The sequence below is a fragment of the Aquila chrysaetos genome, chromosome 11, assembly GCF_900496995.4.
Source record: "Aquila chrysaetos chrysaetos chromosome 11, bAquChr1.4, whole genome shotgun sequence".
NCBI classification, from domain to species: Eukaryota; Metazoa; Chordata; class Aves; order Accipitriformes; family Accipitridae; genus Aquila; species Aquila chrysaetos.
Window position 1 is genome coordinate 24,567,716 of NC_044014.1, and position 25,077 is coordinate 24,592,792.

The 25,077-nt window shown below is 42.6% G+C and overlaps 2 protein-coding genes across 7 annotated transcripts in view; one reads left to right on the forward strand and one right to left on the reverse strand.

The window, feature by feature from the left end:
• Positions 1–1,069: 1,069 nt before the first annotated feature.
• On the reverse strand, positions 1,070–21,069 carry AP3M1 (adaptor related protein complex 3 subunit mu 1). 5 transcript variants are annotated; one of them, XM_041127398.1, is made up of 10 exons: positions 20,770–21,069; positions 19,564–19,640; positions 11,752–12,027; positions 10,860–11,031; positions 8,384–8,521; positions 6,324–6,409; positions 5,884–6,017; positions 4,997–5,204; positions 3,465–3,609; positions 1,070–2,115 (listed from the first exon to the last, which is right to left on the reverse strand). In XM_041127398.1, the coding sequence occupies exons 3-10, from the start codon at positions 12,022–12,024 to the stop codon at positions 2,015–2,017; spliced, it is 1,257 nt and encodes a 418-aa protein (XP_040983332.1). In that variant the 5' UTR covers positions 12,025–12,027; positions 19,564–19,640; positions 20,770–21,069; the 3' UTR covers positions 1,070–2,014. The 5 variants fall into 5 exon arrangements, with proteins under 5 accessions (XP_040983332.1, XP_029886818.1, XP_040983333.1 ...); XM_030030958.2 differs by lacking the exon at positions 19,564–19,640 and adding an exon at positions 13,250–13,443 and having other exon boundaries at positions 20,770–20,884; XM_041127399.1 differs by having other exon boundaries at positions 19,484–19,640; positions 20,770–20,824.
• Positions 21,070–21,144: 75 nt separating this feature from the next.
• Positions 21,145–25,077, forward strand: part of ADK (adenosine kinase) — a 298,730-nt gene continuing 294,797 nt past the window's right edge. The window contains exon 1 of one of the 2 annotated variants that reach the window (XM_030030964.1): positions 21,145–21,275. In XM_030030964.1, the coding sequence (XP_029886824.1) occupies positions 21,220–21,275 (56 nt within the window). In that variant the 5' untranslated portion in view covers positions 21,145–21,219. The remainder of the gene's footprint in view (positions 21,276–25,077) is intronic. The other variant, XM_030030968.2, reaches the window with a different exon arrangement.

The following is a 25,077-nucleotide window of genomic DNA, read 5'->3' on the forward strand; positions in this document are numbered from 1 at the left end:
GGTGTTAAGACTAGCCAGTTCTGACAGTACATTATGTTCTGTATCAGTAACGGTGTCAGTTCTGAAAGGAGATCTTGCAGCATTTCCAGGCTGCTAATGCAGAGAGCAGCTCTAGCTACACAGACTTAAGCTTGGGATGTTATCAGTTACATCTGAAGAGAAGACTTCTAGTAAAATTACTGTAACTGAAGGATGCCATTTGCTGAAACATGGAGCGGAACTGTAGCATGAGTAATGAATTGATGGATGTTTCTCCAGTTGGAAAAGGTAGACTAGAAGGTTGGTAGCTTTTAATACCCGGTATTGTGCCTACCCAAACACAAGGCTTTCTTATAGGTGCTGGTTCTTAAAAGTGCTGTTTTATCTACACTTAATCTACTGTAATTTCAGAAATTCAAAATGGTTGTCAGTGGCCAAGTTTCCCCTAGTGACATTACCAAAGTTACCAATAGAGAATATATGCTCATTTCTTTTCTTACTGGCTTGCTGCCAGCGTTCCCATGGGTTCCCCCTTCTTTTTTCAGACTTGGATCATCTTTTGTCCCACTATTTGAAATTTTGACTACTGAATGACTTAAGTTCCTATTCTTCATCTGAAGGTAGCACCTATTCATCAATTTGCAAGCCAAACAGGTCAGGGAAAGAAAGATTCTCCAGTATCTCACCCTTCCTTAATTCTGAACTTGGGTTTCTCAGCCTACCATGTACTGACCAAATGTATGGTTTGAAACCTTGAAGGGTACTGTGGGACACATATTGGGTTACAGAGGTAACAAGTTTATGCTGGTGTATAAGGAAAAGTTTACTCAGCTTTGCATTATCACTGTTGTGTCTTTGAAATGTCATAATCTAAACATTAATTTTGCTCCATGTAAAAATAAAAAAAATGAAAGTGAGCTAACCTGCCATGCTCATAAATGCCCTTTCTAAATTTTAAATAGCTGCACAGTGATCAAGGTTAGTAAAGATGTAGCAAATAGTCATCGTTTCATTGTATATCAGATGTCTCCCGCCTAAGAGCATCATGAATAGTTTACAATAGCGTGAACATTTCACATGAGAGGATGTATTTGCAGTAGAGTTCCCTTTTATTTCATAACATTAAAGCACACAACCATTAAATACACTTGACACTTCTATTGTGCTATCTAAAAAGCTACGCTCCAATGTACACATGGCACAAATCTGGTGGCATCCACTTCGAACAAGTGGAACATTTAAATCAAAGCAAAGGCTTCACATAAAAAATAGATCTTACTCTCTGCAACTGTATTCTTAAAAAAACATGATGGCAATGATGAGATTGAATGGAAAGAAAGTGGATTACTGAAGCAACAATCACCTCCCAGATTTAATGCAGAATGTTATTTTTATCAGCTCATCTGCAGATGGCACAAATGAAAGCTGATTAAGGCAAATGCTTCTTAAGAAAGGCGATTTCTTGTAAACAAGGAAATTACTTTTTTCTTCATCAGCTCTTTCTCAGGAGTGACACTTGCTATGTCCCAGGCCCCTGTGGGACCCCTGCCCCTCTCACTGCTGCTTTCTATTTCTGAAGGGATTACATGATGCTTTGTGGAATACCAGTTTGCAGCTGGCTGTGAGAATAGCTGAGCTTTCTTTGCAGGCGGCTGCAGCAGCAAAACGTGCCACCACAAGATTCTTCCAGTGGCCTGGCTGGCCTTCATGATGTGCTTGGCCTCTGGGCTTTGGTATCCGACTGGCAGTGTAGTGTTTGAGACATTCTGTGGATCACCTATATCAAACTATTCACCAGCGCAACAATTCAGTAAAAAAAGAGTGAAGGTGTATTAGAAAAAAAGTACCTTATTTTAAAGCTGTATTAAGAAAGACTAAGCTATGCTTTCATTTTAAGAGCTGCTGTGCACAAATGCTTTGATCCCAAACTAATCAGTGTCTATTAATTAATTGGCACCTAATTAATAGCAACATAAGTCACTAAGCAGTCAAGTTTTTTTTAAGGGGAATTTCCTCTTGCAAGTAGAGCATCTTCTCATGTCCTGACTTGGAATTTTCCTGCTTTTGTAATATATTTGACACCTTTAAAAGGCTTGTATTTTTCTCCATACATGTCTAGGCGATTCACTTTCAGTCCTGAAAAAGACAAAAACAAGTACAAAGTTAAAAGCAGAATGCTAGAAATCATGTCAGTCTGTTTAAAAGTCCTGCTTTCTAGAAGCATATTAGGATTCGTTAGGAAGCTTATTTTCCTTCCTTTCGCAAGTTCATCTGGTTTGAAACAGAAGAGACCCTTCTCGTCACCTCATCATAGCTGCCCTGGCAGGGCAACAGCTCTTTTCTGTTCTGCTCAGTGAGCTGACATCCTCCTTCCAAGGGATGAACTACTGAACAAATGAGTTTATCTTCCACAGCTCGTGTACGCTGCACTCGTTTCCAATGATGTAGCTGAAGCAAAGGACAAGTTTTAGCATTCTTTTCACTCTAAATCATAATTGCAGGGACCAGCAATCCCTCTGCTATTAATTGATTGCAAGGACCAGCCATCCCTTTGCTATTAATTGAGGAATGCCAGTAGCTGTTAATTACCTAACAATTTCAGGTTGTCCCCTGCTTTCTCACAGGTATTTTATCTCTGGCATCCAGCCATTGGATCCACTATGTTTTGCTAGATTTAAACTAGTGGGTTGCAAGTTTAAGAGGAAACTGCAGGATTCTGTTCTTAGACAAGAACTAACTGTTACTTACCCAGCAAAATAGTCTAGGAAGCAAAAGGACCATAGGCTGTACCTACCTAGAAGGGTACTACATGCACTACCACCGATTCTCATCTACTGCCTTCAGTCATCCTTCTTCCCAAATGCGAGTCTTCGCTCTGTTAGGGTCTTAATCCTGCAAAGCTTGCTTGCAGAAGCATTTTACACATGGACAGCTTGCATGATTTAAGTGTTTGCAGACTGAGGCCTTGTTTGCCTTAAATTTACTTTTGCACTTACCCTATAGACTTCATTCTGATTTTACTTGTAGATTGTTTTGAAGATGAAAAACTAACCAGCTCCAGAAGGAAAGAATAGGAAGGGCATTCTTTAAAATTAATGGAGTTTTTGAGGTTTTTGACCACTAGAAAGGGCTTTAGTGGTACAAGGCTAAGGCAAGTCAAGAACAGCATGCTAAATCATCATCCATCACCCTTCAATAAAAGGATAAATTAGCATGTTTAATGCAGAAGTCAACAAAGAAAAATCCATTCTTCTGTATACTTCTCACAGTCTTTCTTAAGCAAAACAATTGGGAATTCACAATTCCCAGCAAGGGAGTCCTCCAGCAAGGGTAACTGTCAAGTTTAGGTAAATCAGAATTTACCGGTTTGGGCCAAGTTGACTTCAGAGCAGCATCTCCAATTAAAAGATAAACAGTTTCCCACTTCATTTCCTACTGCTACTCATTCCGTCAGTACCAATTTCACGTAACACCTACGCACTCACCTGAAATTGCAAGCTGTTGTATCTTAAACTGGATGTTTAAACTTGGATTCTCCTCTGGCTTGGGGGCTCCAGACTGCAGGTTCACTATGCCCTTCAGGTTTGGTAGCTTTTGAGGGGTAATTTTGCCAACATCCCATGTTAACACCTTGTCAGAAAAGAGAGAATAGTAGCAGTAGCTTTCTAGGAAACAACCTATAAGGTCAAGTTCATATCAAGCTTTTAGTTTGCAGGCTGGGTACAGAAAGTAGCCTGGTAGCCCTGAGAATTAGCCCACTGCCTGGGAGATGCCATGGTTAGGGCTCCTGCAGGTATGGTGTCCTTTGTTTCCCAGCATTTCTTTTGCCCTGTCAGCATTCCTTAGTTGGTCTATGTACTTCATACATCTTGCTCCCTTAGTAATGGTGATTGTTCCTGTTGTCAGAGTGGGACAGCTAGATCCAGGAAGCAAGGAGAATAACCAGCACAAAGGTCGTAGGAACACGAGAATGAGGAGGACAGGAGCAAGGCACTTGGCAAAAGAAGATGTTTAAGCTAGAGTAACTTTCTAAGGGTCACTTGTTTCCCATTGATTCTTACACTTTAAAGAAGATACATGGAACCAAGTTGGCCCTTTACTCACCCAACAAGTTGGTTTTTTTGTTCATATCATAAACTGAAAATTGTTGATAAATGCAGAAAAACCTCAGTTCTCCCTACTTCTACAAACTTTTGCAGTTACAGTCCACCTAGTTATCCCAACTCTTGATAAAAACACAGTATAATTTATTTCTGCAGAGAGGAAAGGAGACTTCAAGTGTGTTAGTGTTTTTGTTTTTAGAAGATCAAGGCCTGTTCTTTTTGAAACAAAATGTTACTTGGAGAGCTTTCACTTACAATTCAAATCAATTGCTGACTGAGATATTCCAAGGGCAGCAGAAAGCTCAGAGCGCAGGGTGTTAGAGCCAGCAGAATGGTTTGTCTCAGACTGCATTTCAGCAAAATGGTTCCTGGGTACTAAATAGCTTCAGGAGCTTTAGGAATTTTAGGTCTCAAACCCCAACTCGGAGGCAAGAAAGCAGGACTCCCAAGATACTGTTTTTCAGACCCTTTGCTTCCTTCCTGTGTGTCTTCAGGCAGATCTTTTGGAAGACGTTTTTTTATTATCTCCCGCTCCCTGTTTTTCTGGCTACCTATTTTCAAGTCTACTGCATTTTCTCCAGATAAGTATGTTTTAAAGAACATAAATTACAAAATATATCATAGCTGAAACCACCAGCAAAATATTGCTGCATCCGCTAAAGAAAAATGTTAGGGGGGTGAAGGGGCAGGGGAAAAGAAGGGAAGTGAAAGGAGACTGATAATACCACATGTCACAGCTGGTGTATATCTAAGTTTGTAAAAGCAAATTTTAAAGAGAAGATTTTAATTCATAAACATATGCTGAAGGGAAAGTTTTCTGTGAAGTGTGGAACACTGCTCCAGTGCTCTGCAATACGTATGACTTGTTCTAATGTCATCTTAGATATTTAAATAAATAAAAACTTAAGACTTACTTTAGTAACTGGGTCAAATGTATAGCTGCCTTGCGTAGCAGTGAGGTTCATATTAAGTACGGCCTTTGGCATGTGAACTGTCATGACAACTCCTTCTACTGTTTTCCCCATATTCTGTTTTGGTCCAATGGTAACATCAAATCTTCCCGAAGAACTATTTTCCTTAAAACTGATCATGTGTTTCACATATACGGGAATTGCCACCAAGCTGAAAAGAGAAGACAGTAGCTGAATGCATCCTGGCTACTTCTCTGCTTAAGAAAATAACGCTCTTTCTCATAAATAGTTCTTGTGTTTCTGGCAGGTATTCAAGTTAGAACCAGTTTGTTTCAGAAATGAAAAGTGATACTTAACTCTTCAACATCATTGCTTAAGTGATTTTATTAGCAGAGAATCACAGGAAAAAAAATATTTTCTTCCAAATCATTTGTCCTAATCTCTTTCCCTCCATCTGTTTGGTTTTTTTTAAGTAATATCCCTGAGCCAATTCTCACAACAGTCACCAGCCAAATCAGACTTAGTCTGCAAATATCTGCAGGTTAGACTTTTTTGCTTTATTCTTTTTATGAACATCGGAGTTCTCTATGTATACGGAGACTTAGCCACAAAGCATCTAGCAGCAACAATGATTACGAGGAATGAATAGCCCTATATTACTGTCGTGTGTGGTTTATCCCACTGAAAAATGATTGCTGAGTATCAGCAGCAAACTGAAAACTGTTTTCTTGTTTTAGAGGGGACAGAGCAACAGATGAGAAAAAACCTGAGAACATGCATTTTAGCAACAATGCAAATTCCCCCCATAACAAGGAGAAATCTGCAGTTACTCAGATGGAAAGCGGTAGATGGTATATCTGAAGAACCAGTGTGTCTAAACAGAAACATACTTCTGTGAACTGACACGGTAGGAGATCAATCTGAAATTCCCATCAGGAGGAATAAACGAAAGGACTCTCTCAGACTCCCAGCGTTTGAACCGAATACATGGATGGAAGCTGACGTCATCCAGCAGCCGTGGGTTCTGTAAGTAGTGGCAAAGTGGTAAATGAAATCTCATCAAGTATCAGCAGTTTGAACTAGCTCCTGAACTCTACAGAATTCCTATTTCTTAGACTCTAAGTATCGTTATCTAAGCCGTTATTTAAGACATGGTTCTGAGCTAGATGGATTTCTGGTCTGACCTTCTACAATATGATGCAAAACTTAGGTTATTTTTCTTATGTGTAAGACAGGAAGCAGCGATTGCACTCTTAAAATTTATATACTCTGATCATTAAGAAAAATAAATTGTGAGCAATTAAAATTCCTAAATATGTGCTAAATTTACCATGAAAGAAAGAGAAAGATCTGGCATTCCTGAGAGCTTAATACACGAATCAATAACACCTTGGATTTCTGCAAAGACAGTAGAACCTGTGGGGGGGAGAAAAAAAAAAAAGATACTTAACATTATTATCAAGGGCCTAACAAACATTGTGAAGTGCAGCTAGAGGGCACAGATGACATTTGCACAACAGTCAAGAACATGCCAGGCACAGATAGGAAAGGTCATTCCAGTTACCTGTGGCCTGGGCAGCTTGCTAACATACACGAGCCAGAGCAAACAGCTTGTCCCAAATCAGCTAATTATACTTGTGCCAGCTGTTACACAGGACTTGTACTAGATGTGCTTGAACTGGTTGCCAGCAATGAGCAAATATGAGTTTCAGAATATATAAGCTCTGAATCTTCCTTTCTTTCATCCCTGTCCCCTGTCTCCAGAAAACTAGCAAGTTGTATAGTGGTGCAGGGAAGAAGCAGCACATCAAAACAGTCAACATCAAAACACAGTAAGTTTGTGCTATAAAGCTCCAGATAACCTTGGCTTTCACTAGCGTGGCTTGTTTAACAGTGGGATTACATATTCATCTTGATGTTAAATAAATCTATAGCTGAAAAACCCCAAAGCAAGAACACCAAGAATCTTATCCAGGAATGGCTCATTTCCTTAAATGCTCTATAAAGACAGAAAGGCATGAGCAGGACTCTGGACTAATTAGCCCTACAAGCAAAGGTTATTTTAGAAGATATGTAGAAACTATTGTTGATCTAGTCAAGGGGAAGGAGAAACTGCAGGTTAATACTTTGCCTGAAAAGAAGGGATCCTGTTTCAGATGAGAGCAGTTAACTATATCCCTATGAAACAAGATAACATCCCTATTCTAGGGGAGCAACCTTAGCTACTTCTTAGTCCTAGTGAAGGTTAGGAAGAAAGATTCTTGCATTGCTAGTCCCCAAGGGATCAGAGCAGAAAAAAGTAGCTATGACTGCTGCAGCGGATCTTCAGTAGGAAATTTTAAATGCTCAGTGGACACTGACTGGGCTTGAAATACATACAGAAATACAAATATGGTCTTGATTATAACTCCTCAGACTAAGCACTCATACTGGTCTTGGGAATCCTATTGAGCTAGGAGCGTAACACAGCCGTCAGGGTGTCCTGACCGTGATTGCTACCTTCTTGTAGTTTCAAGACACCAAGACTAAGAGGTGCACAATAGCTATTTATGACTATCCAGTTCAACAGTGGCCAAAGCGTTTGTCGAATTGGTGTATGGAACCAAACCAACATTGACTACTGCTACAACAGCAGCACCGAATGAAATCAGAGATTTGCTCCCTGTCCCGTACCACCACAAAATAGTGTCATGCAGTCTTCAGTTTTAGTAACCGATGGCCCCAATGACCAAACCAGCAGGCTACTGTCCACAGCATAGCAGTTTTCTTTTTGCATCAGTTTTTTCTACTTCCTGGCACTGCCAACATTTATACAAAAGTTATCAGATTCCTCCTCAGAGTTAAATCTCAGATTAAAGATTTTTTGTATTTGAAGACATCATGTTTCATTTACAGAAAAGGAGTATTATTATGCTTCATAGTACCTGGCTCCCACTTATATATAAGGAAAACAATACTGTCCAGCTATTTTGCACCAAGTTTTGTCTTGCTATCAGAAGAAAGCTAATGAAAGCTTTTGTCTTGCTCATTTGAGGGCCTATGAGGACTACAGTAAATTGTTGGCAGGAACAATGGAAGAAAATTTTCTCATCACATTTAAAACTTCAACTATTTTTCCATTTATATCTCTTGAGAGATAATTAATATACAAACAGAAAACATCTAAGTACAGAATATTTTTTGTGGATGTTCTTGAAGCAGCCTAGAGCATATTGCTATTTTAAGATAAACTGAAGAAATACATTTGGGCATGTCATTTTAAATTGTATATTTCTATTTAAGATACAGGTTCATGTCTATAAAACACATGCGAAAAAGCAGTTAGACAAACATCAGTAGCTAAATGTAAACACATTCAACAAACAAAAATGAGTTTGCAAGGCATCTTACCTGATTTGTCTATAATCGCATCAATTTCTTCAATGACATCAAAATAGGCTTCGTTGTTTGTGTATTTTACCCCTGCTCTGCGCCAAGGAATGTTGGACAACTGTCCAGTGGGAAGTGTGTCACCCACATTACTACTGCCTTAAAAATGAAAAGGAACTCAAGATCAGTAATTAATTACTAGAGGAATGTTTCAACTGCCCAAATTAAGAATCAAAGCAAGATTTGCCCCCAAGAACTGCATACTAGAACCTGGACCACTAAAATTTAATTCATTAGGTGACGTGAATGCACTTTTAGTATGTGTCCAGACTTACGGTTTTCAGACTATATTTTGCACAGTAAAATACAAGGCTCAAGCCAGTAGGAGGTTTGAGTGGGAGCAGATGTGGGGCTAGATCCTGTGAAGGATTTCATCGCTACAATTCAAGGCATTACAGCTTCTTGTGAGGGCCTTAAGGATGTCTCCCTCTTCTCCTCAGGGTTTTAGCTGGCTGCCTTCAGGGCTGATTTACCAGTAAGAATTGTAAAGAAGACAAACCTGGAAGAAGCCTTAAGGAGGTCTGTCTCCCCCTTTGCTTGGGAGCTGTTGTTAGGCTGAGGCTCTCATCTTTGGTACCCATCTGAGCTACCTTGCAGCAACGCGACAGCCACGTCTACACTGGACCACATGCCAAATCGATCGAGATCCTGGCCCACAGACTTGACTTCCTAGCTTGACCTGTCTCATCATGATGGATTTTCCTGGCTATCACTGAACTGTAGATGACCCTGTTATTTGATCCTGATGGACCTGTTGGCTCAAATTCTGGGCTCCTTACCTGTGATGCCTCTGCCCCTGCCTGCCTTGCTGTCACCCTCGGCTCCTAGTTCTTCATACCACCCAGTGTGAGAAAAGGGCTTCCTGAGCTACCTAGTTACAAAGTAAACTGATGATTCTTTAAAAAGGAGAAAAAAAAAAAAATCTTATCACTTCTGGGGCTTAGGTGACTGATCTTGGAATCCCAGTATAGTGGAAACAACTCCCTCTTCTAGAAGTAGGTCTCAGGACAGGGCCACAGCTCACACTTGCTTGTGCCCTTTAGCACAACAAATGTGGTAGTGTGTCCTGCTGTCACTGAGAGGCTGGCAGCCAGTGGTTAGCATTTCTACACAACCTGCTGGGTAGGCCCTCTCCTAGAAGGCAGAAAACAGAAGTTTTCATTCTTTTGAGCTAGTAAAATAGCTCACAGTGAAAAAACCCTCCCTAAAGTCCACCCCAGTGCTGTAACACACTGGGGATGAGTTGCAACCATTTTCTCACTCCCACTGTATCTCTGAAGGGGAACAGTGGCTGTGGCTGTGGCTGTGCCTTGCGTCCCTCAGCAGCTTTGCAGGGAGCAGCAGTGCTACGCAGGCTGGGCTGCCAGACCAGGCAGGAGGAAGAGCTCTCAGGCTGCTGTTTCCCACCTCCTCAGCACTGAGCTGTTGACAGAGACAAGATGCAGGCTGCCCTGGGCAGGCGCTTTAGGCTCCTAGGGAATTCTAATAAGGCTTTAGATAAAACAAGAGGATTTGATGCTGCAACCCTTGGCTTCAGGAGTCTTAATTCCCCTTACAGCGGTGCATCTAGTCCATTAACGTCATAGATATTTTTCGTAACTACTACCATCCAAAACCACATTAAAAAAAACCCCAAACAAACCCAAAACCCAGAAGTTAAAACCGATGAGATTCATCCTCAAAAGATTAAACCACATGTGCTACCTCAAAGACCCTCTCCTCTAAGCACTACCTCTGTGTGGCCCTGCAGCCCACCTACTACCCTTCTCTAACACAATGTACAGGCAAACATCTCGCATATCTCTGACCCCATGTGACACCTCATGGTGTACCTCCTTTGCACCCGCTTGCCAGACAAGCAGATTCCACCAGCTCAGCTGACAAACATTTGGCTCTGTCAGTGTGAGACATACCCATTTACAACAGCCTGAAACCAGCTCCAAACTTGATGGATGCTAATGGTGGTGGGGGCAGGGAGGAGGCTGAGGACAGGCTATTTGCTTCCCTTCATGTTATCTCTTCCTAGCCAGCAAAGATTTATTGGATATCTGTTATACACCTTTCTATAATGGTTTCTTATAAAATGCATAACCTTCTCCAATGCAACTCAGTTATTCAAAGCTTAGGGCTAGCTCTGTACCAATCCCAGAGCACCTGTCTCCAGTATGTGCTGTCTGTGCTGGGAACTGCTATTCCTGAGGGACTTCAGCAGCTGTGGCTGGACCAGACAGTGCTACTGGGGATATCAAAAGGGCCAGGCATAAACTGCAAATAAGGAGGAAGTTGCTTTTATTCAACTCTTAATTGTGAGAAGTGGCAGGACAGTGGCCTCACCTTACAGATTCACACCAATATGATATTATTTTTTAGCTATAAAGCATGATGGGCCTTTGTTTTTAAGCAGCCAGTCACCACTGAAAATTATTTATTTTCATACCTGTGATGGAGTTGACAACGGAGCGCAAAATTGTAGGAGGCTTAATCAGCTCCTTCAATATGTTAGATTCTGTCGCCAGTGGAAAACCATTGTCTAACATTTCTTCTAGAAGTTCATACACAATAACTACATTGTCCTTAATTGCAGTCTCAGAACATTCGCCGAAGTAATCCTAAACAAATCAGGGATTACAAAGGAGAGGATTTTTATTCCTGTTAAATTGCTTTGCAAAAGTTTGTTTGGTTTTTTGCTTACAGAAAGCCCCCAATATATCGAGGAATTCTAGTGCCTAAACTGACTAGCTACTTCTGTAGTCTGATGGCATCATATGCTAAGGTTACATTTATCATCTAATTAAAAATAAAGACAGCGTGAACAGTGAAATTGATGTAATCTGGTTTACTAGTATGTATGTGCTAAAGGTTCTCCCAGTTGTGAACATTAACACATCTTCAGTCAGAAGACTCATAAAATAAGGAGACTGTCTTCTGGCAATGCTCAATCTTCACAGAGGTTCCTTTATTTACAGTATCTGTGAAATGGGTTGAAAACGGACTCATGCTTCGCAGCTCTTTCCTCCCTACAGAGTGCTTCATGACTGCATGCTGCTTTTCATCTATATAACATGACCAGTACAAAAGCTTACAGAAAAAAAGACAGCATTTACAAAGTGTGATTTGGGTTTTAGTGCATGCGCACTGGTAACTATGAATCAAATGAATACACAAAATACACCTTCTTTTCCTTTGTACTCTATAAACTAGTGCTTGACTTAGAAATTGCAAAGGGGGAAGTCACTGACAGGAGGGTTTATTACCTTCCTTTAAAAGAAGTTTATACAAAAATTCCCTTGGAATTATTTCAATTTTAGAATTATTTAATGGTGACAGACCTGGAAAGTATCTGCTACTCGGTGCAGAAATTCAATTACAAAGAGTGGTGGCACTTCTGTCTGTATGACAGACACAAAGAAGATTTTATCCCGATAGATGCTGATGAGGTAGTGATGTGGCGTTGAGATGACAGGAGGCACATTCTCAACATCGATTGCTTTCTCCTGAGCTTCAAAGAAATAATCACACACAGATTGGCTCACAACACTCTTCCAGTGCTTCTCCAAGAATATATCACCAGAACAGTTTATAAGAAACAGGCTGTGGATCATTTTCTGTTGGAAACACATTCAAAGAAGTTAAAATGAACAAAAGGATATAAGGATTGACATCACTGTTTCTTCTCCCAGATTCCCTTTCTTACAATGGTCATTCTTTGTTAACAAGCACTGTGAATTTAAGAAAAAAGATCTGCTTTGCTGCTTTTCTTTAAATTGCATTTTCTTTATTTAGAGGAATGTTCCACCACAAAATATTTCACAGTGGATTAAGTCACTAACATATATCACAAAGTAAGCAAGAAGCTAGCACCCTTGATTTCCACTTTCATCCCTATTTGGTATTTGTAATTTATTTCTTAAACAAAAGCTGACTTTCATGAGTTGGCACTCACTTAAACATGTTTGGCAACATGTAAGGGTAACTTACACATAAATTTTCCTATGATGGAATTTGCGTAATATTTACACACATAATTAAGAATTGTGCTATCTTAAAGATATAGCTCTTTAGCTTGTCAGCTTTCAGCTACTGAACTAGAAAAGTGTTTATTTGCTGGCTGATTAGTCTTTTACTTATGATCTATGCCAATCTGCACTTGGATAAAGGGTTGTAATTCATTAAAAGTACACAAAACTAAGAGTTTAAAACTGATTTCATGAATAAAATTGCCTCAAATGTGCTTGACACACATGAAATATGTTTACATAAAATGTTTTACACTTAAAAACTCACTCATGAAAAAGGGGAGTATGAACTGCAGATAAGGAAAGTAACTGGTTTTTCTTATATCTTTAAAGATTTACAAATAACATGCCTCAGCCACTGATCCTTCATTTTATTCATGGGACAAGAAGCTTATTTGCCTTTTTAAAAACTAATTCCCAGTCTATTTCTTAACTTTCAATGAGATACTAAGTGAACTAAGTTGTTGATTCTAATGAAGTGAATAAACCATTTTCTCCACATTTACAAGAAGAGACAAATGCTATTAGACTTCAGTTTATCTCTTTAGCCTTTACATGAGACACATATAATGCTTTGGCTGACCTGCAGCATTACCATCCTCTGACAAAAATAAGGTCCAAGTTTAAACTCAGGCTTAGAAAACAAACAAAATGTAACCCAAGCACTGGCTCATCAAGGTGAAGTTAACCTTGGTACTCAACATCCTGCAAAAATTCATTCTGTAGTCGAAGAGGCTGCCCCTGCCACTGGCTATTCATCCCTTTTGCCTTCCAGGTATTGATTTGAGCAGGTCTGCGGTTCTGCAATTACCTATATTAGGAAACTGGTCCAGCCATAAATTGACCCAGAAAAAGGAGTTTCTGGTCCGATCAGCTTCCTGATGCAAGTTTTTACATTGCCAGAGAGGGCTACAGCTGGCGCAGAGGAGGTGGCGGAAATGGGCAGATGATAGCAATGGAGATATCCTCAGTTGAAGTTTATTTAGCCTTTGGAGGAATCCATGACTGGAAAGAGACCGAACAGTTACTGGGCATCCACACTTTGAAACAGGAAGACCACTATCAGCTCTGCATGTCCAAGAGAAGCCAGACACATCTACCATAAAACCTATCATAGTTTTCATTACTCTTGGGATGTTTGGCCAGGATCATGCCATAAAATGCAGATAAAATTTGCTTCTTCACTAATGTTAAATCTGGCACACAAATGTGAAGACCGCACAGAAGCATCTAGATGTAAATGGCCCAGTCCCACGGAGATTTAAGAAGTCCAAACACTGCATTATTAAGCTTCATTCCAAAATACTGGAATAAGCACTTAGCTCCATCCAGAGTGAGCTCTTGATGCTGTGTCTGAATCTAAACTGCCCAGAGTACTAGGCTGACCTCCCATCACACTTGTAACACTGAAAAATGGTCTGGCCCTGCAGATCTTGACTATACAAAAGTATGTCTTCCAAAGGTGAAAGAGAAGGTGAAAAAGGACTACTACAGAAGGTAGTTAGCATGCTATTTCCCTCTACCTAAGTCAGCATATGTTGGAAGGTAGCCAAGATCCAGCTTTTCAAATTCTAAACTCCAGCTGCTCCTTCACATGCATAACAGCAATGTGCTCATCTTCACTGGGGCCTTCCCGGGTCTTAGATACCTCCTGCTAAGAGCACACTGTCTTTGGTGGTAGACTCAAAAAGACCAACAGTCAAAACGTAGACAGAAAAATCCAACTAAGCCAATATGGTATACAAAAGGAAGTTCTTTTGGAAACTGTGATTGCCAATTTGCTTAAGAGTGGGAAAGGAAACAAAGCTTCAAAGCATTATTACGTGTTTCTACTGTATCTCTCCTGGACCAAATTAATCTCTAATTTAGTTTGTTGAAAAAACAGACAATTTTAATACTGTGAGCACAGCATTCTTATAAAAGAGCCTTGACACAGTTGCTTTAATCCAGTTCAACTAAACATGTTCTGAATTTAGCCAGTGCTGAACATTAAAACCCTCCAAAATCTCCTGGATAGTCACACAGTGGTGGCAAGTATAATCAACCACTGAATGTCAGTATTGTTCCACACCAAGCCAGCCTAAACATATGAAGGTGATCAGCTATAAAGCTTAGAATAGTTCTCTGTACATTTTAATATGGATACAATAGCATATCTGTTAACAAATATAAGACCCAATTCCTCGTAAATGCACACAAAGCTGCATAGGAGAGTTTCAGTACAAGCAGCACTGCTAAGGCCCCATTTCCAGAGGACTTGATCTACAGCCCACTGTGGAGAAGCTATGCTGGACTGCAGGCAGCTTTGGACAATAGTCTGCAAAGTATATCAGATACGTGTGACAGTGTTTTTAAGCCCTAGCAATTGTCCTGCTGTTAACGCTGATACAGATTCTATTGATCAGAAATGATTGCATTTGCCACAATATACTTTTAACAAGCATAGCCGTGCAGCAGGCCAACATAATCGCTACATAAACACAGCCACTTCGTTCTACTGTGCCTGCAGCAAGCTCCTGGCGCACAAAATGGCTGTGTTAGCAGGGCCTCTTCTTTTGCAGTAAGTTCCACTTAGGACATTAGACCATGACTGATATGCAGTCAAGGGAGGGCATGGGTAGCCAGAAAGGGTGGTAGCGTTGGACCACTGTCCCTATTTACTCATCTGCCCCAAGCTGCCCAGGTACCAGCTGTGTTCATACCAGTGTTTGTGTGGCCTCATGGTGAACTGCAGTAGCAACATGATCCGGGGGACCACACTTGGCAGATTACAGCTTTACAGGAGCTGTGGAAACTCAGCAGTAAAATCCCACCTAGCTGCCTACCCTATCTTCTGGGTAGGATGATAGGGATTATAAGATTTCCCATGATACATAATTATTCTGCTTCTAGCGTAAGAGTTCGCTTCAAAACCCCTCTTTCCTTCTTCAAAAGTTTTAGCAGTAGACTAATTTGCTGCTAATTTGAAGTGCTCTTGAAAATCGAAGCGCTCTCCTTGCAGCTTAAATATAGAGCAGGCAGACCCATGGGCACAAGCCCTGCCCTATTACTCAATAGGCAGCTCAGTTTGTACGCTTCCCCGTGCTGACTAGAATAAAGAAGCTCTTATAGCAGTGGGGACATCAGTCTATTATACGCAAGACTAAGTAATTTGATTTATCCCACACAGTGTCAAGCAATTGGCACCAGCCAATTAAAGATGGATTTCATGTTGGATATCTTACAACTAGTGCTACTACAAAAATATCTTATGTAAGCTATTATTTAACAAACATTACTTACAGTGCTCCCAATATTGAAGATTTCCCTGCTACTCTATTTTTGAGTGCCAGATTTCATTTCAGGCACGTAGACATCCCTGAATTCATTTCTCAGTACCCTACCTTCTTCTATCTCATCAGAACATTAGATTTGCAAAGAAAAAAAGATTAAATAATGCTGAACATAAAAAAAATCAATCTAGTAACAGTAAGATTCCTCACACCAACAGGTCAAGTTAATACTTGTGGCCAAACAGCAAAGCACGTTAAGAGCTGCAGCACTTTGAGGGTACAGGTCTTGAATCAAAGTTTGTAAGTTTAAAAAAACAGTAGCAAAAGCGCACCACCAAAATTTAAGAATCGTGAGAGTACCTGTGCAGCAGCGCACACATACACAACTTTGAGATGGCAGCATAAAACCACTCTATGTAAATACTGAAAGTGTGCTTCTAGAACTGTTTCAGAAATATGCCTCCTATCTCTCTGCTTTTAGGCCTACCTAAGAAGCAGACTGAAGATGTACATGGATTATTATTATTTGCATCTTTAGTCCAGAGCAAGCCATTCAAGTTCATTTTTAGCAGGCTGACAGCCTTCCATACTACTGCCTGACTGAAAGGCATCTCACAGGCACTGAAGCAACAAGCAGCCCAGCAGAGGTTTTGCAGCTTCTTTTCACAGACTTCCCATTCTTGCTCTGACACACAAAACTCCATTTGATTCTCTGCAGTCATTTCCATCCTACCAGAATTTGAAGTCCTCACAGAAGAACTAAATATTTTAACTAAGGCGCCTTCAATATGCTGTTTCCAAGTCTGTATCTTTTCTTTTAACTAAATCTGGATTTTGCAATGTTACTATTTTTTCGATCTCTTGGCACAGAAACATCTGGACTGAAGTCACAGCAGGCTCACAAGACAAAAGTGGAGCTCTTTGGCAAGAGGGAGAGGCTGCGAGCATGGGAAAAAGACTGATTGCACATGCTTGTCCTTAGCTACAATTAAGTACTCTAAAATGTAATTAATGCAGAAATACTGTTACCAGCTGCTTTTCCGTAACACTGAGCTGAGTTACAGTGAAAGCTCTGAAAACTGGGAAGTGAAGAATTTATCACTGACCTCTGCAATGCCCTTTAGAGCTAGCAATAATTACTGAAACCAGCTCAAAATGGGACCATCACTGGGAAAGTATTCCACAGCTTCCACGTTCCCTGCATTTGGTGTAGCTGCTCTGAAGGGTGGAAGGATTAGTGGTGGTGGACTGTCTGAGCCTCTGTTATGTATTTGTGGAAATGAACTTCTAGTGACAAGCAAATGGAAAGTAGTCAAATGCTTAAAGTAATCTGGAGAAACAAATAAGCTAAAATAGGCACTTCTATTTCTATTTTAAAGCTAGTATTTTTGTCACAACCAGCTGGTCAGTAGTTTAGCTTTTTCCTATAAATTCAAGATGTGTCACAGATGTGCCACAGATGTGGCAAAAGTAGACAACCTTTTGTCCCCACCTCCCCAGCCCTATTCACTGGCTCTTAAAACAGCAAACCTAATGAAGAGAAGTCCTATTAAATACTTGAATGACATTTTCAAGACAGCCAACATGGCAGCTCTGAACATATGTATAACTGGCTAGACCAACCTGACACAACATTAGAACTTGTGATTCAAACTGATACACCTGGAAGCCTCAGATCTTACCAAAATGTGAATGTTCTGTAATTTCACAGTTTTTTTAAGGCTCCTAACATTGTTAGCATATCTTACTGCTGCTGGTCAAGTGTCACTAATCTTTGTACTCATAAGATGTCCATGGCTTACGTATCTGCACATTAAAGTAAAAATGTTTTTGCAGCCCTTCTGAAGAACTGCCTGGTGTCCCTCTCTGTTAGTCAAGCAAAACTCCCATAATCAAATCAACTCTAATTTAACACCCTGAAGTGCTTGTGTCTGTGCAACTACGTAGATGCATATTTTATCGGCAAGATCATCCCTATTAAAGACTAAACACTTTGCTTCTCAGATGCTCAGTATACATTTATGTATCTTTACTCTCATTTAAAACACTGTTAGTAACTTTCTAGAATTGTTTTTAAAAGGAAGTTGCCCTTTAAGAATACTCTGAAGTTGTCTTAAATCAGTGTTTGGTATCTGTAACAAAATTTCCAACTTCCTCCATGCTTTTACCAGTAACAATCACAGCCTGCTTAAGAATTTGTGCAGCATTTCATCTACTGACTGATGAGCTTTCTAACAATACATTTGCATGGTGCCTCTGTTCAATTTACTTCTAATTGCTGGCAAGAAAGTTCCATCTCTTGCCAACAGAACAATATTAGATACTGAATAATAGAACAATATTAGATCCTGAATAACTGCAGTTCCCTTTGGGACCTGCAAGAACAGAAAGCTTCACTGTAAAAGCTGAAAAAGCAAGAGTTTCTTAGAAAAAAACACCCACCAAAACAATTAAAAATTCATTGCTTTAGGACTACTAAGGGACGACTGAAGAAATTCACTCTCTGAAAGCAGTACTGAATAGATAGAGAGGACCAAACGGACACAGGTAAGGTGAATATCTTGTCAGGCACTTACTGTCAATGGGATTTTCAGGAACAGACTGATAATTAGGCTCATATTACAGCCAAACCATGGAGAACTATGAACGGCCAAGGCAGCAGGATTCAATCACAGGATATAAAAGCCTCATCTCAGTAGTTCTTTGGGAAGGTGTTTTCCATTGTGCTTTCCCAATTCACTGCTCCAGTAAGACTGACGGGCCCGAGCGACAGTGCTACCAGCTTTATACTGCTCTTTTTCACAGGCTCTATTTTAAGAGGCACTCAAGGTTCCAGAAAGGACAAGCACAGTGCCAAAGAGCTATGCACTACTGAAATACTAGATCAAAGCCAACAAGCATCACTGGAACCCTGCTGTAACTGACAGCTCTTACTAATGTGTGTGCATTCCGCCACAACTAGTCCAAACACATACAGTAGAAAGAAGGTATATAACCATTTTTACCTCCCTTCTCTTCCATGAGAATGGAGCAGAGAGGCACACTTTTAATTCTTCCATCCTATATGAATAAAATCAGGCTCCCGAATACTAAGTCTTAAAGAATCTTCTACGAAGTTCCTGTTAAAAAGCAGCCTCTCATGCATTATGTTAAATAAGCATAAAAAAGATCACTTATTTTCTGTGTATTAACTAAGTTTTGAAAGCTATATGGGAAGGTGGAAGTTGGTGGAAAATAAAAGGGAAATAAGAGGGAGGAACTTAACATTATAAAAAGGTTTAATTTGGTTTCTTCCCATTATTACAGCCACAAAGTACAGCTGCTACTTGTCACCTGCTGTTCAGACCTCTCTACCTCAAGGACTTCAATTTCTCTTTCATGAATGCTCACGACAAGGTTTCTATTTAAGATACTTAATGCAGAACTGCTTGTAAGGAGAGCTTTGTTTGAAAGAGTAACTGTGACTTAGCTGGTACATAGCTATTTTGCACATCAGGAGATTTCATTTCTGGACAAGGACAGTAAAATTAAGCACTAGAGGGCGTGGAGTGGTCTTAATGTTTAATGTGCCATCTGCAAGGAGTTTTCAGGTATGTGCACACAGATGGGAAAGAATCTGCTTGTCTCATACTTTTTTTTTTCTCAAAACCAGGTTTGCTTGTGTTTTTGAGTTAGCACCCAACACACCACAGATTAAGTCCCAGACATTTACAGTGAAATACCATTCAGATGGGGTTTTTTTGAACAAATGAGAAGCTATGTACAATTCAAACCTGCTGGGAACTGCCAGCTGAATCATTCTCATAGTTGGTCTAGTCAGTTCTTTTGCAAAACGTTGCTTCCATGATTTTACCTCTTGCAAGAGTAATTTAATTTGCTTGTGCTTTTCTTGCAGAATAGGTTTTCCTCTCCCATACTGTAGTCTGCCTCCTATGAACATGAATTTTCATTATTCAAGTACGATTTTTTTGCCTGGTTGTTTATACAACGGCTACATTTAACGATGAAGCTATTCCTCCAGTTTGATCAACATCTAATGGGTACAAATCATTCATCACACTGAAAAGATGGTAAGTGCGTTGCTACTTCAAAGCAGGTTAGGCCTGAAACAAAAGAAGCAACAACCTCCACTCAATTACCCTGTTAGGTACCGAACAGGGCAGAAGCCATTGTGCAAGGCACAGTGGTGGATGATAACGGATTAATTTCCAGCGCATATTATGCAAATCCACACTCACAGGGCCCCTTACTAATTAAGCAAGTACAGCACGACCATAACCACCAGGTTTGCAGCAATGCTGCTGAAAAAAGATTCGGGTGACCTGGGTGCCACTCCTCCTGCAGCCCCCCCCCCCCCCCCCCCCCCCCCCCCCCCCCCCCCCCCCCGCGGCTCTGCTGTAGGTTTTGCCTCATCCCTCCTGCAGGCCCTGTGCCATCTCCCCTTAAAACTAAACTAAATGACCGCCGTGGGTATAATCCTGCCTTCTCATCACTGCTGACCATTTGAGAGAGTAACCTACGTGGATCCCCCTGGGCCTGGGACACCGGTCCGAGGAGAGCACAGGGCAGGAGGCAGCCCAGCCGCTTCCTCGCCCGACCTCCCGCCGAGACCCTGCACGCCCGCAGCCCTGCCAGCCACCGCCGGCCGGGCCTCGGCTCCAGCGCAAGCCGTGCTGTTCTGCACACGCACCAGAGCCCAGAAAAACAGGTTTTTTTATTCAAACACGGAAATAATTTTCTATTTGAATGGACACCGAACAACGGCAATGGACGCAGGTAAAACGGGAGGGCTGGGGTTCACGGGGCAGTCTCCCGCTACCACCGCTGACAGGGATGTCACCCCTGTCCGACTCCAGCTACCCACAACGGCCGGCGGCTGCGGACGGGGACGGGGACAGGCGGCTCCCGCCGGGCGGGGGTCCCGCGGCCGCCGCCGAGGCCCGCCCCACCGCGACGGCCGCCGCTCCCCCCCGAACACGGAAACCAAGGCCCCCGCGCCCCCCCCGCCCCCGTGAGGCCTCCCTCAGCGGCCCGGGCCCCCGGCCCCCGCCCCACGTACCTCCCCCGGCCCTGTGCGGCCCGTCCCGCTCCCGGGGCAGCGGCCAAGATGGCGGCGAGGCCCGGCAGCGCGCGCGGAGCCGCCCCCCGGCGGAGGCGCGGGCGGCCGGGGCGCTGCCTGCGCTGAGCGCCGAGCAACGGGCGCCCCCGCGCCAGCCCCGCCGCCCGCCGGCGCCCCTCGGCCTCGGCGGCGGGCAGGGGACGGGGCTTGCCTCCAGGCGCTGAAACCGCCCGGGGGGGCGGGCGGCGCGGCAGCGCACCGCTGGGCAGGAGCGGCGGGCGGCGCGGCCTCGCCTCGCCTCCCCTCCCCTCCCCGTCAGGCGCCCGGCGCGGCCGCCCGCCCCGCCGCCCCCGCCCCCCGGTGGCGGTGCCGGCGCGGTCTGCGGGGCGGGCCGGGGCTGGCGGGCGGGCCGGGGCGAGTGGAGCGCGCCGCACGCCGCCCAGGGCGAAGATGGCAGCGGGGGAGCCGCAAGCCAAGAAGCTGAAGCTGGAGCAAAAGCAACTGAGGTAACGGGCGGCGGGGAGGGGCTCTTCTTCACCAAGAAGCCCCAGCGGATAGCGGAGGGTCGCTGGGTGCCGCCGGTGCTGCCCCCGGTGGAGGACGAGACACGTGCCGCCGCGGTGCGCGGCCAAAGTCACGGCGGGAGGGTCCCGCCGCGCCGGGCTCGGCCGGGCTGGGCGCGGGGCGGTGCGGGCGGCCCCGCCGCGGGACCGCGCTCCCCTCCCGCCGGCGCCGGGCGCACGTGGAGGCGGGCGGCGGGGCCGTCCCGCTGCGCTGCCGCGGCGCCCCTGCTCCCGCCGCCGCCGTCCTGGCGGCCACCCCCCGCCCCCCCGCGGGCACCGGTGCCCGGCCCCGGTGTTTGCCCGGGGGCGCCGCCGGGCTGGACGCCCCGCAGCCGGGGCGGCGGCGGGCGGAGGGAGGGGGGGCGCGGGGTCCGAGCCGAGCCGCGCCGCGGGGTGCGCGGGGCCCTCGCGTTGCCTCGGGGTCGGTTAGTGCGAATGCGCTGCTGAGCACCTGGACGGGGTGGCGCGGTGAAAGGGAGCACTGCCTGCAGCTACGGCTCCCGCTATTGAAACACAGCTTGGGTTGTCACCCCGCGTTCCTCGCCTTTGAAAAGAGCCTCCGAAAGCCCCCAGTAGTACCCTTGAGGGGGTCTCGCTGTCCCCCTTAGACAGGAACTTAGTTATCTGAAAATCCTCGTTAACAGATAACGTTTTCTTCAGGACACGTGGAATATTTTTAAACGCTTTCACACTGAAATAATCTGTGCCATTTGCTATACTTCCTTATTTGTGTGATCACTGTATAATATCACTGAATCCCATGTGACTGATGGCCTGCACCGAAACAAGTCATTTATTTTTAAATGTCATAGCAGAAAAAATGTAAGGCTTCTCAGTGCAGGAAGCATGGTCAGAATGAGTACTGAGAGAGCTATAGCGGAGCTTTTGTTGGTGCAGTTTCTGGTTTGTTTTCTCGGGATCATTCAGACACGAATATAATTGTAAGATAGCTGATCTCCTTCCAGGTATTCAGTAGAGGAAGAGGATTAATGACATAAGGCGTGAAAGGTCCAAAATTACCATGGCGATAACTGATAACTTGCTCAAATATAGCGTAAAAGAGGTGGTCTTTAGTAATGAGGTGAGGACAGTCCCTTTCGGTACTGATGTCCTTACTGAAAGAACTAATCCTATTAAATTTGTCAAAGTCAGGGTACTTGCTCCTTTGGCAGCTGAGTGACTTCTGAAGTCTAATAATAGTTGACAAGCTCAGTTGCAGATAGTGGAAGAGGAAAAATGTAACTGAGCTCTGAAAGCAAATAAATGGCAGGCAGCAGTGTAAGGTTGTAATTAAAAACCAACAGTTATTTCCATGGGCCTTAAAGCAGGGTGGGGCAAGAAACTGGCAATTGCAGTGTTTCTATTTATAAAGCTTATTAGAGGAAACTGCATTTTATCTGCTTCGAGCATAAACGTGAAAACTCAAAAATTTGAGAAAGTTATTGAAGTACTGAGTTGAAAACGTAAAGGACGTTTACAATGGAATGGAAGGCCATGGTGACATGTTCTGATAATAACTGATTAAACTGAAAATAATATTTTTTGTAAGGTATGATAGATAAAACATGAGGAACGTTGTTAGAACTTGTGTACTCTAATTCTGTTTCAAGTTATTTCAGTACGAAGTGTAAACTAGACTCCAGCTCTGTTTCATAAGAGGAGAAATGTCATAATTAACTGGTGATCAGATAAAGTTAATGTGTGCTGTGGGCCACAGGTTGGACTCGTGAAGTGGGTGAGGTGGTTGGACTAGATTTCGCAGACCTCTGCACATGTTTGAACATAGCAGCAAGAACGTGCTTGGCTGAGTGCTGCTGTGGGACTTTGTCCCGTGTTAAAAGCCAGTACAGAAGGTACCAGAATGGTCGAGGTTCCTTGCCTTTGTTGTATTTGTACCGAGGTTCAGTTATTAATGCAAAGCACTGTTACATATGCTCAGGAGTATCGGAAACAGTTAACCTACAGATTAGAAAAGATGTGAAAAATCACTTGAAAATTCTGGGAAATAATAATGTCATATTTGTTATACCAAGAATTAGAGGAGAATTCCTTGTTCTCAGCATCTAGAGCTGAGACTCTGCAGCCTCTTCAGAAGACCATGTCTAATGGACTCAACAAGGATGGTCTTGTACATCATTTATTCTCCCATGTGATACGAACCTGAATCTTTCCTGTGGCTACCACGAAAGCTATTTTAATAAAAAAATGACATAAAAAATTTAAATTCCACTCTGTAATATAAGCTTTACCTTGTCAACAATAACAAACGTTTCCTTCCCCTATATTTTTTTTTCATCAATTTCTCTCTCAAAGTGGCATCAGGGAGATTTCATGGATATACTTTTTTTTTTTTTTTTTTGGTACCTTTTGATCCTTTCAGGCAAAGGAAAGCAAATATTGCTCCCTCGTGAGGTAGGCAAAGCTGACCGGGTTCAGCTAAAGTTGTTTGAAAGCAATATAGGATGGCCAGCTTTTGCCACCCAGTGAGCAGAACACAAAGCCTGAGACCCAAACTAGCGTTCCCGGCTCAACAATGCATTGTGCTGACGTTAATCTGCTGGGCAGCAGGTTTTGCATTGTCTTTATTGACGGGTGCAAATCCCCGCTAAAACCAACAGGCTTTAGGCAAGGCCGTTAATGCGAGCTGCGTTGTTTCAGGCTTCTGACTACATCTCTGCTGTGTGAAATAAAATATCACTGTGTGTGTAAACTGTACTGTTTGAACAGAAAATAGGCTTGCAAAACTGCAAATGGCTTGTCACTGAGTGGTAGCATCAACTTACTAGAAACATCATGAGGCGTTACTTTAGAGGAGAATTACGAAGGATTTGTGTCCTTTTACGTTTGGTTCGGTTTTATCTTGAAGTCTGTGAAAACCACAACCAGATTTCTGTTAGCAGACTGGTACAGTTATGAAAGAATTTGGATATTCTCTGGAGAAATGTTTGAGTTTAAATATACATGTGTCTCTAGAAATATGCATGCGTGCAGAAGAAAAAAAAATGAACAAACTTGTGAATCCTCTGCTGTGAAGTCCCCTCTGCTGCATTATGGCCTTCTGGCCGTTCTGCAGCTGCTGTATTGATTGAATAGTCATGACGTAGCTGCCTGTTTGGACAAATCAGTTTATCTACATGAAGACAATGTAAGCGTTGAATTTGACAAATACTTTATACTAAAAGTACAAAGTACAATATTCGTCGTCTTCTGTTACTATTAGACATCTTTTCCTTTTCAGCATAAATTATCAAACACTCTGTGGGTAATTGTTATCAAAAGCAGTCCTTTGTCATTACTGTTCCACTAGATTTTAGACAGCTTGATATTGGTGACTGTAAAAAATATTGCTAATTTCATGCATTTTTAATTTTCTTAATAAGCTGGCATTTAATTTAGCTCATTCCTTCATCAGCTTTCTACAAATGAAAGAAGATTCTGAACATTTTAAATTATCTGTGACAAAGCTTTCAGTTAGAATTCAGTAAATAATTTTTCTTTCTCTTTTATCATCCCTGGCGCTTTTTTTTTAAATTTCACCTTGCTCCCCATTTGTATTCATTTCAGTTTCTGTCTTCATGGTTTATACTTTTCTTGCTTTCCAATTTCTCATATCTGCAAATATGGGTAACTTTTTCCATCTCAGTACTCTAAATGGCCTTTTAGTGCAAAGAAAGATCTGAAACTCAAGCACCTTGCTGTGTTTGCTCCCAGAAGAATAAAAGCAATAGGCTTTTTCTTCAGATGG

Bases quoted from the DNA above. Each gene is read 5' to 3' on its own strand.
- AP3M1 (XM_041127398.1), bottom strand. From the start codon at position 12,024: ATGATCCACAGCCTGTTTCTTATAAACTGTTCTGGTGATATATTCTTG. The intron at 11,032-11,751 runs GTCTGTCACCAT...TGATTTGTTTAG, and splicing joins GAGTAGCAGATACTTTCCAG to GATTACTTCGGCGAATGTTC. The intron at 6,410-8,383 runs GTAAGATGCCTT...TCCCCCCCACAG, and splicing joins TGCGATTATAGACAAATCAG to GTTCTACTGTCTTTGCAGAA.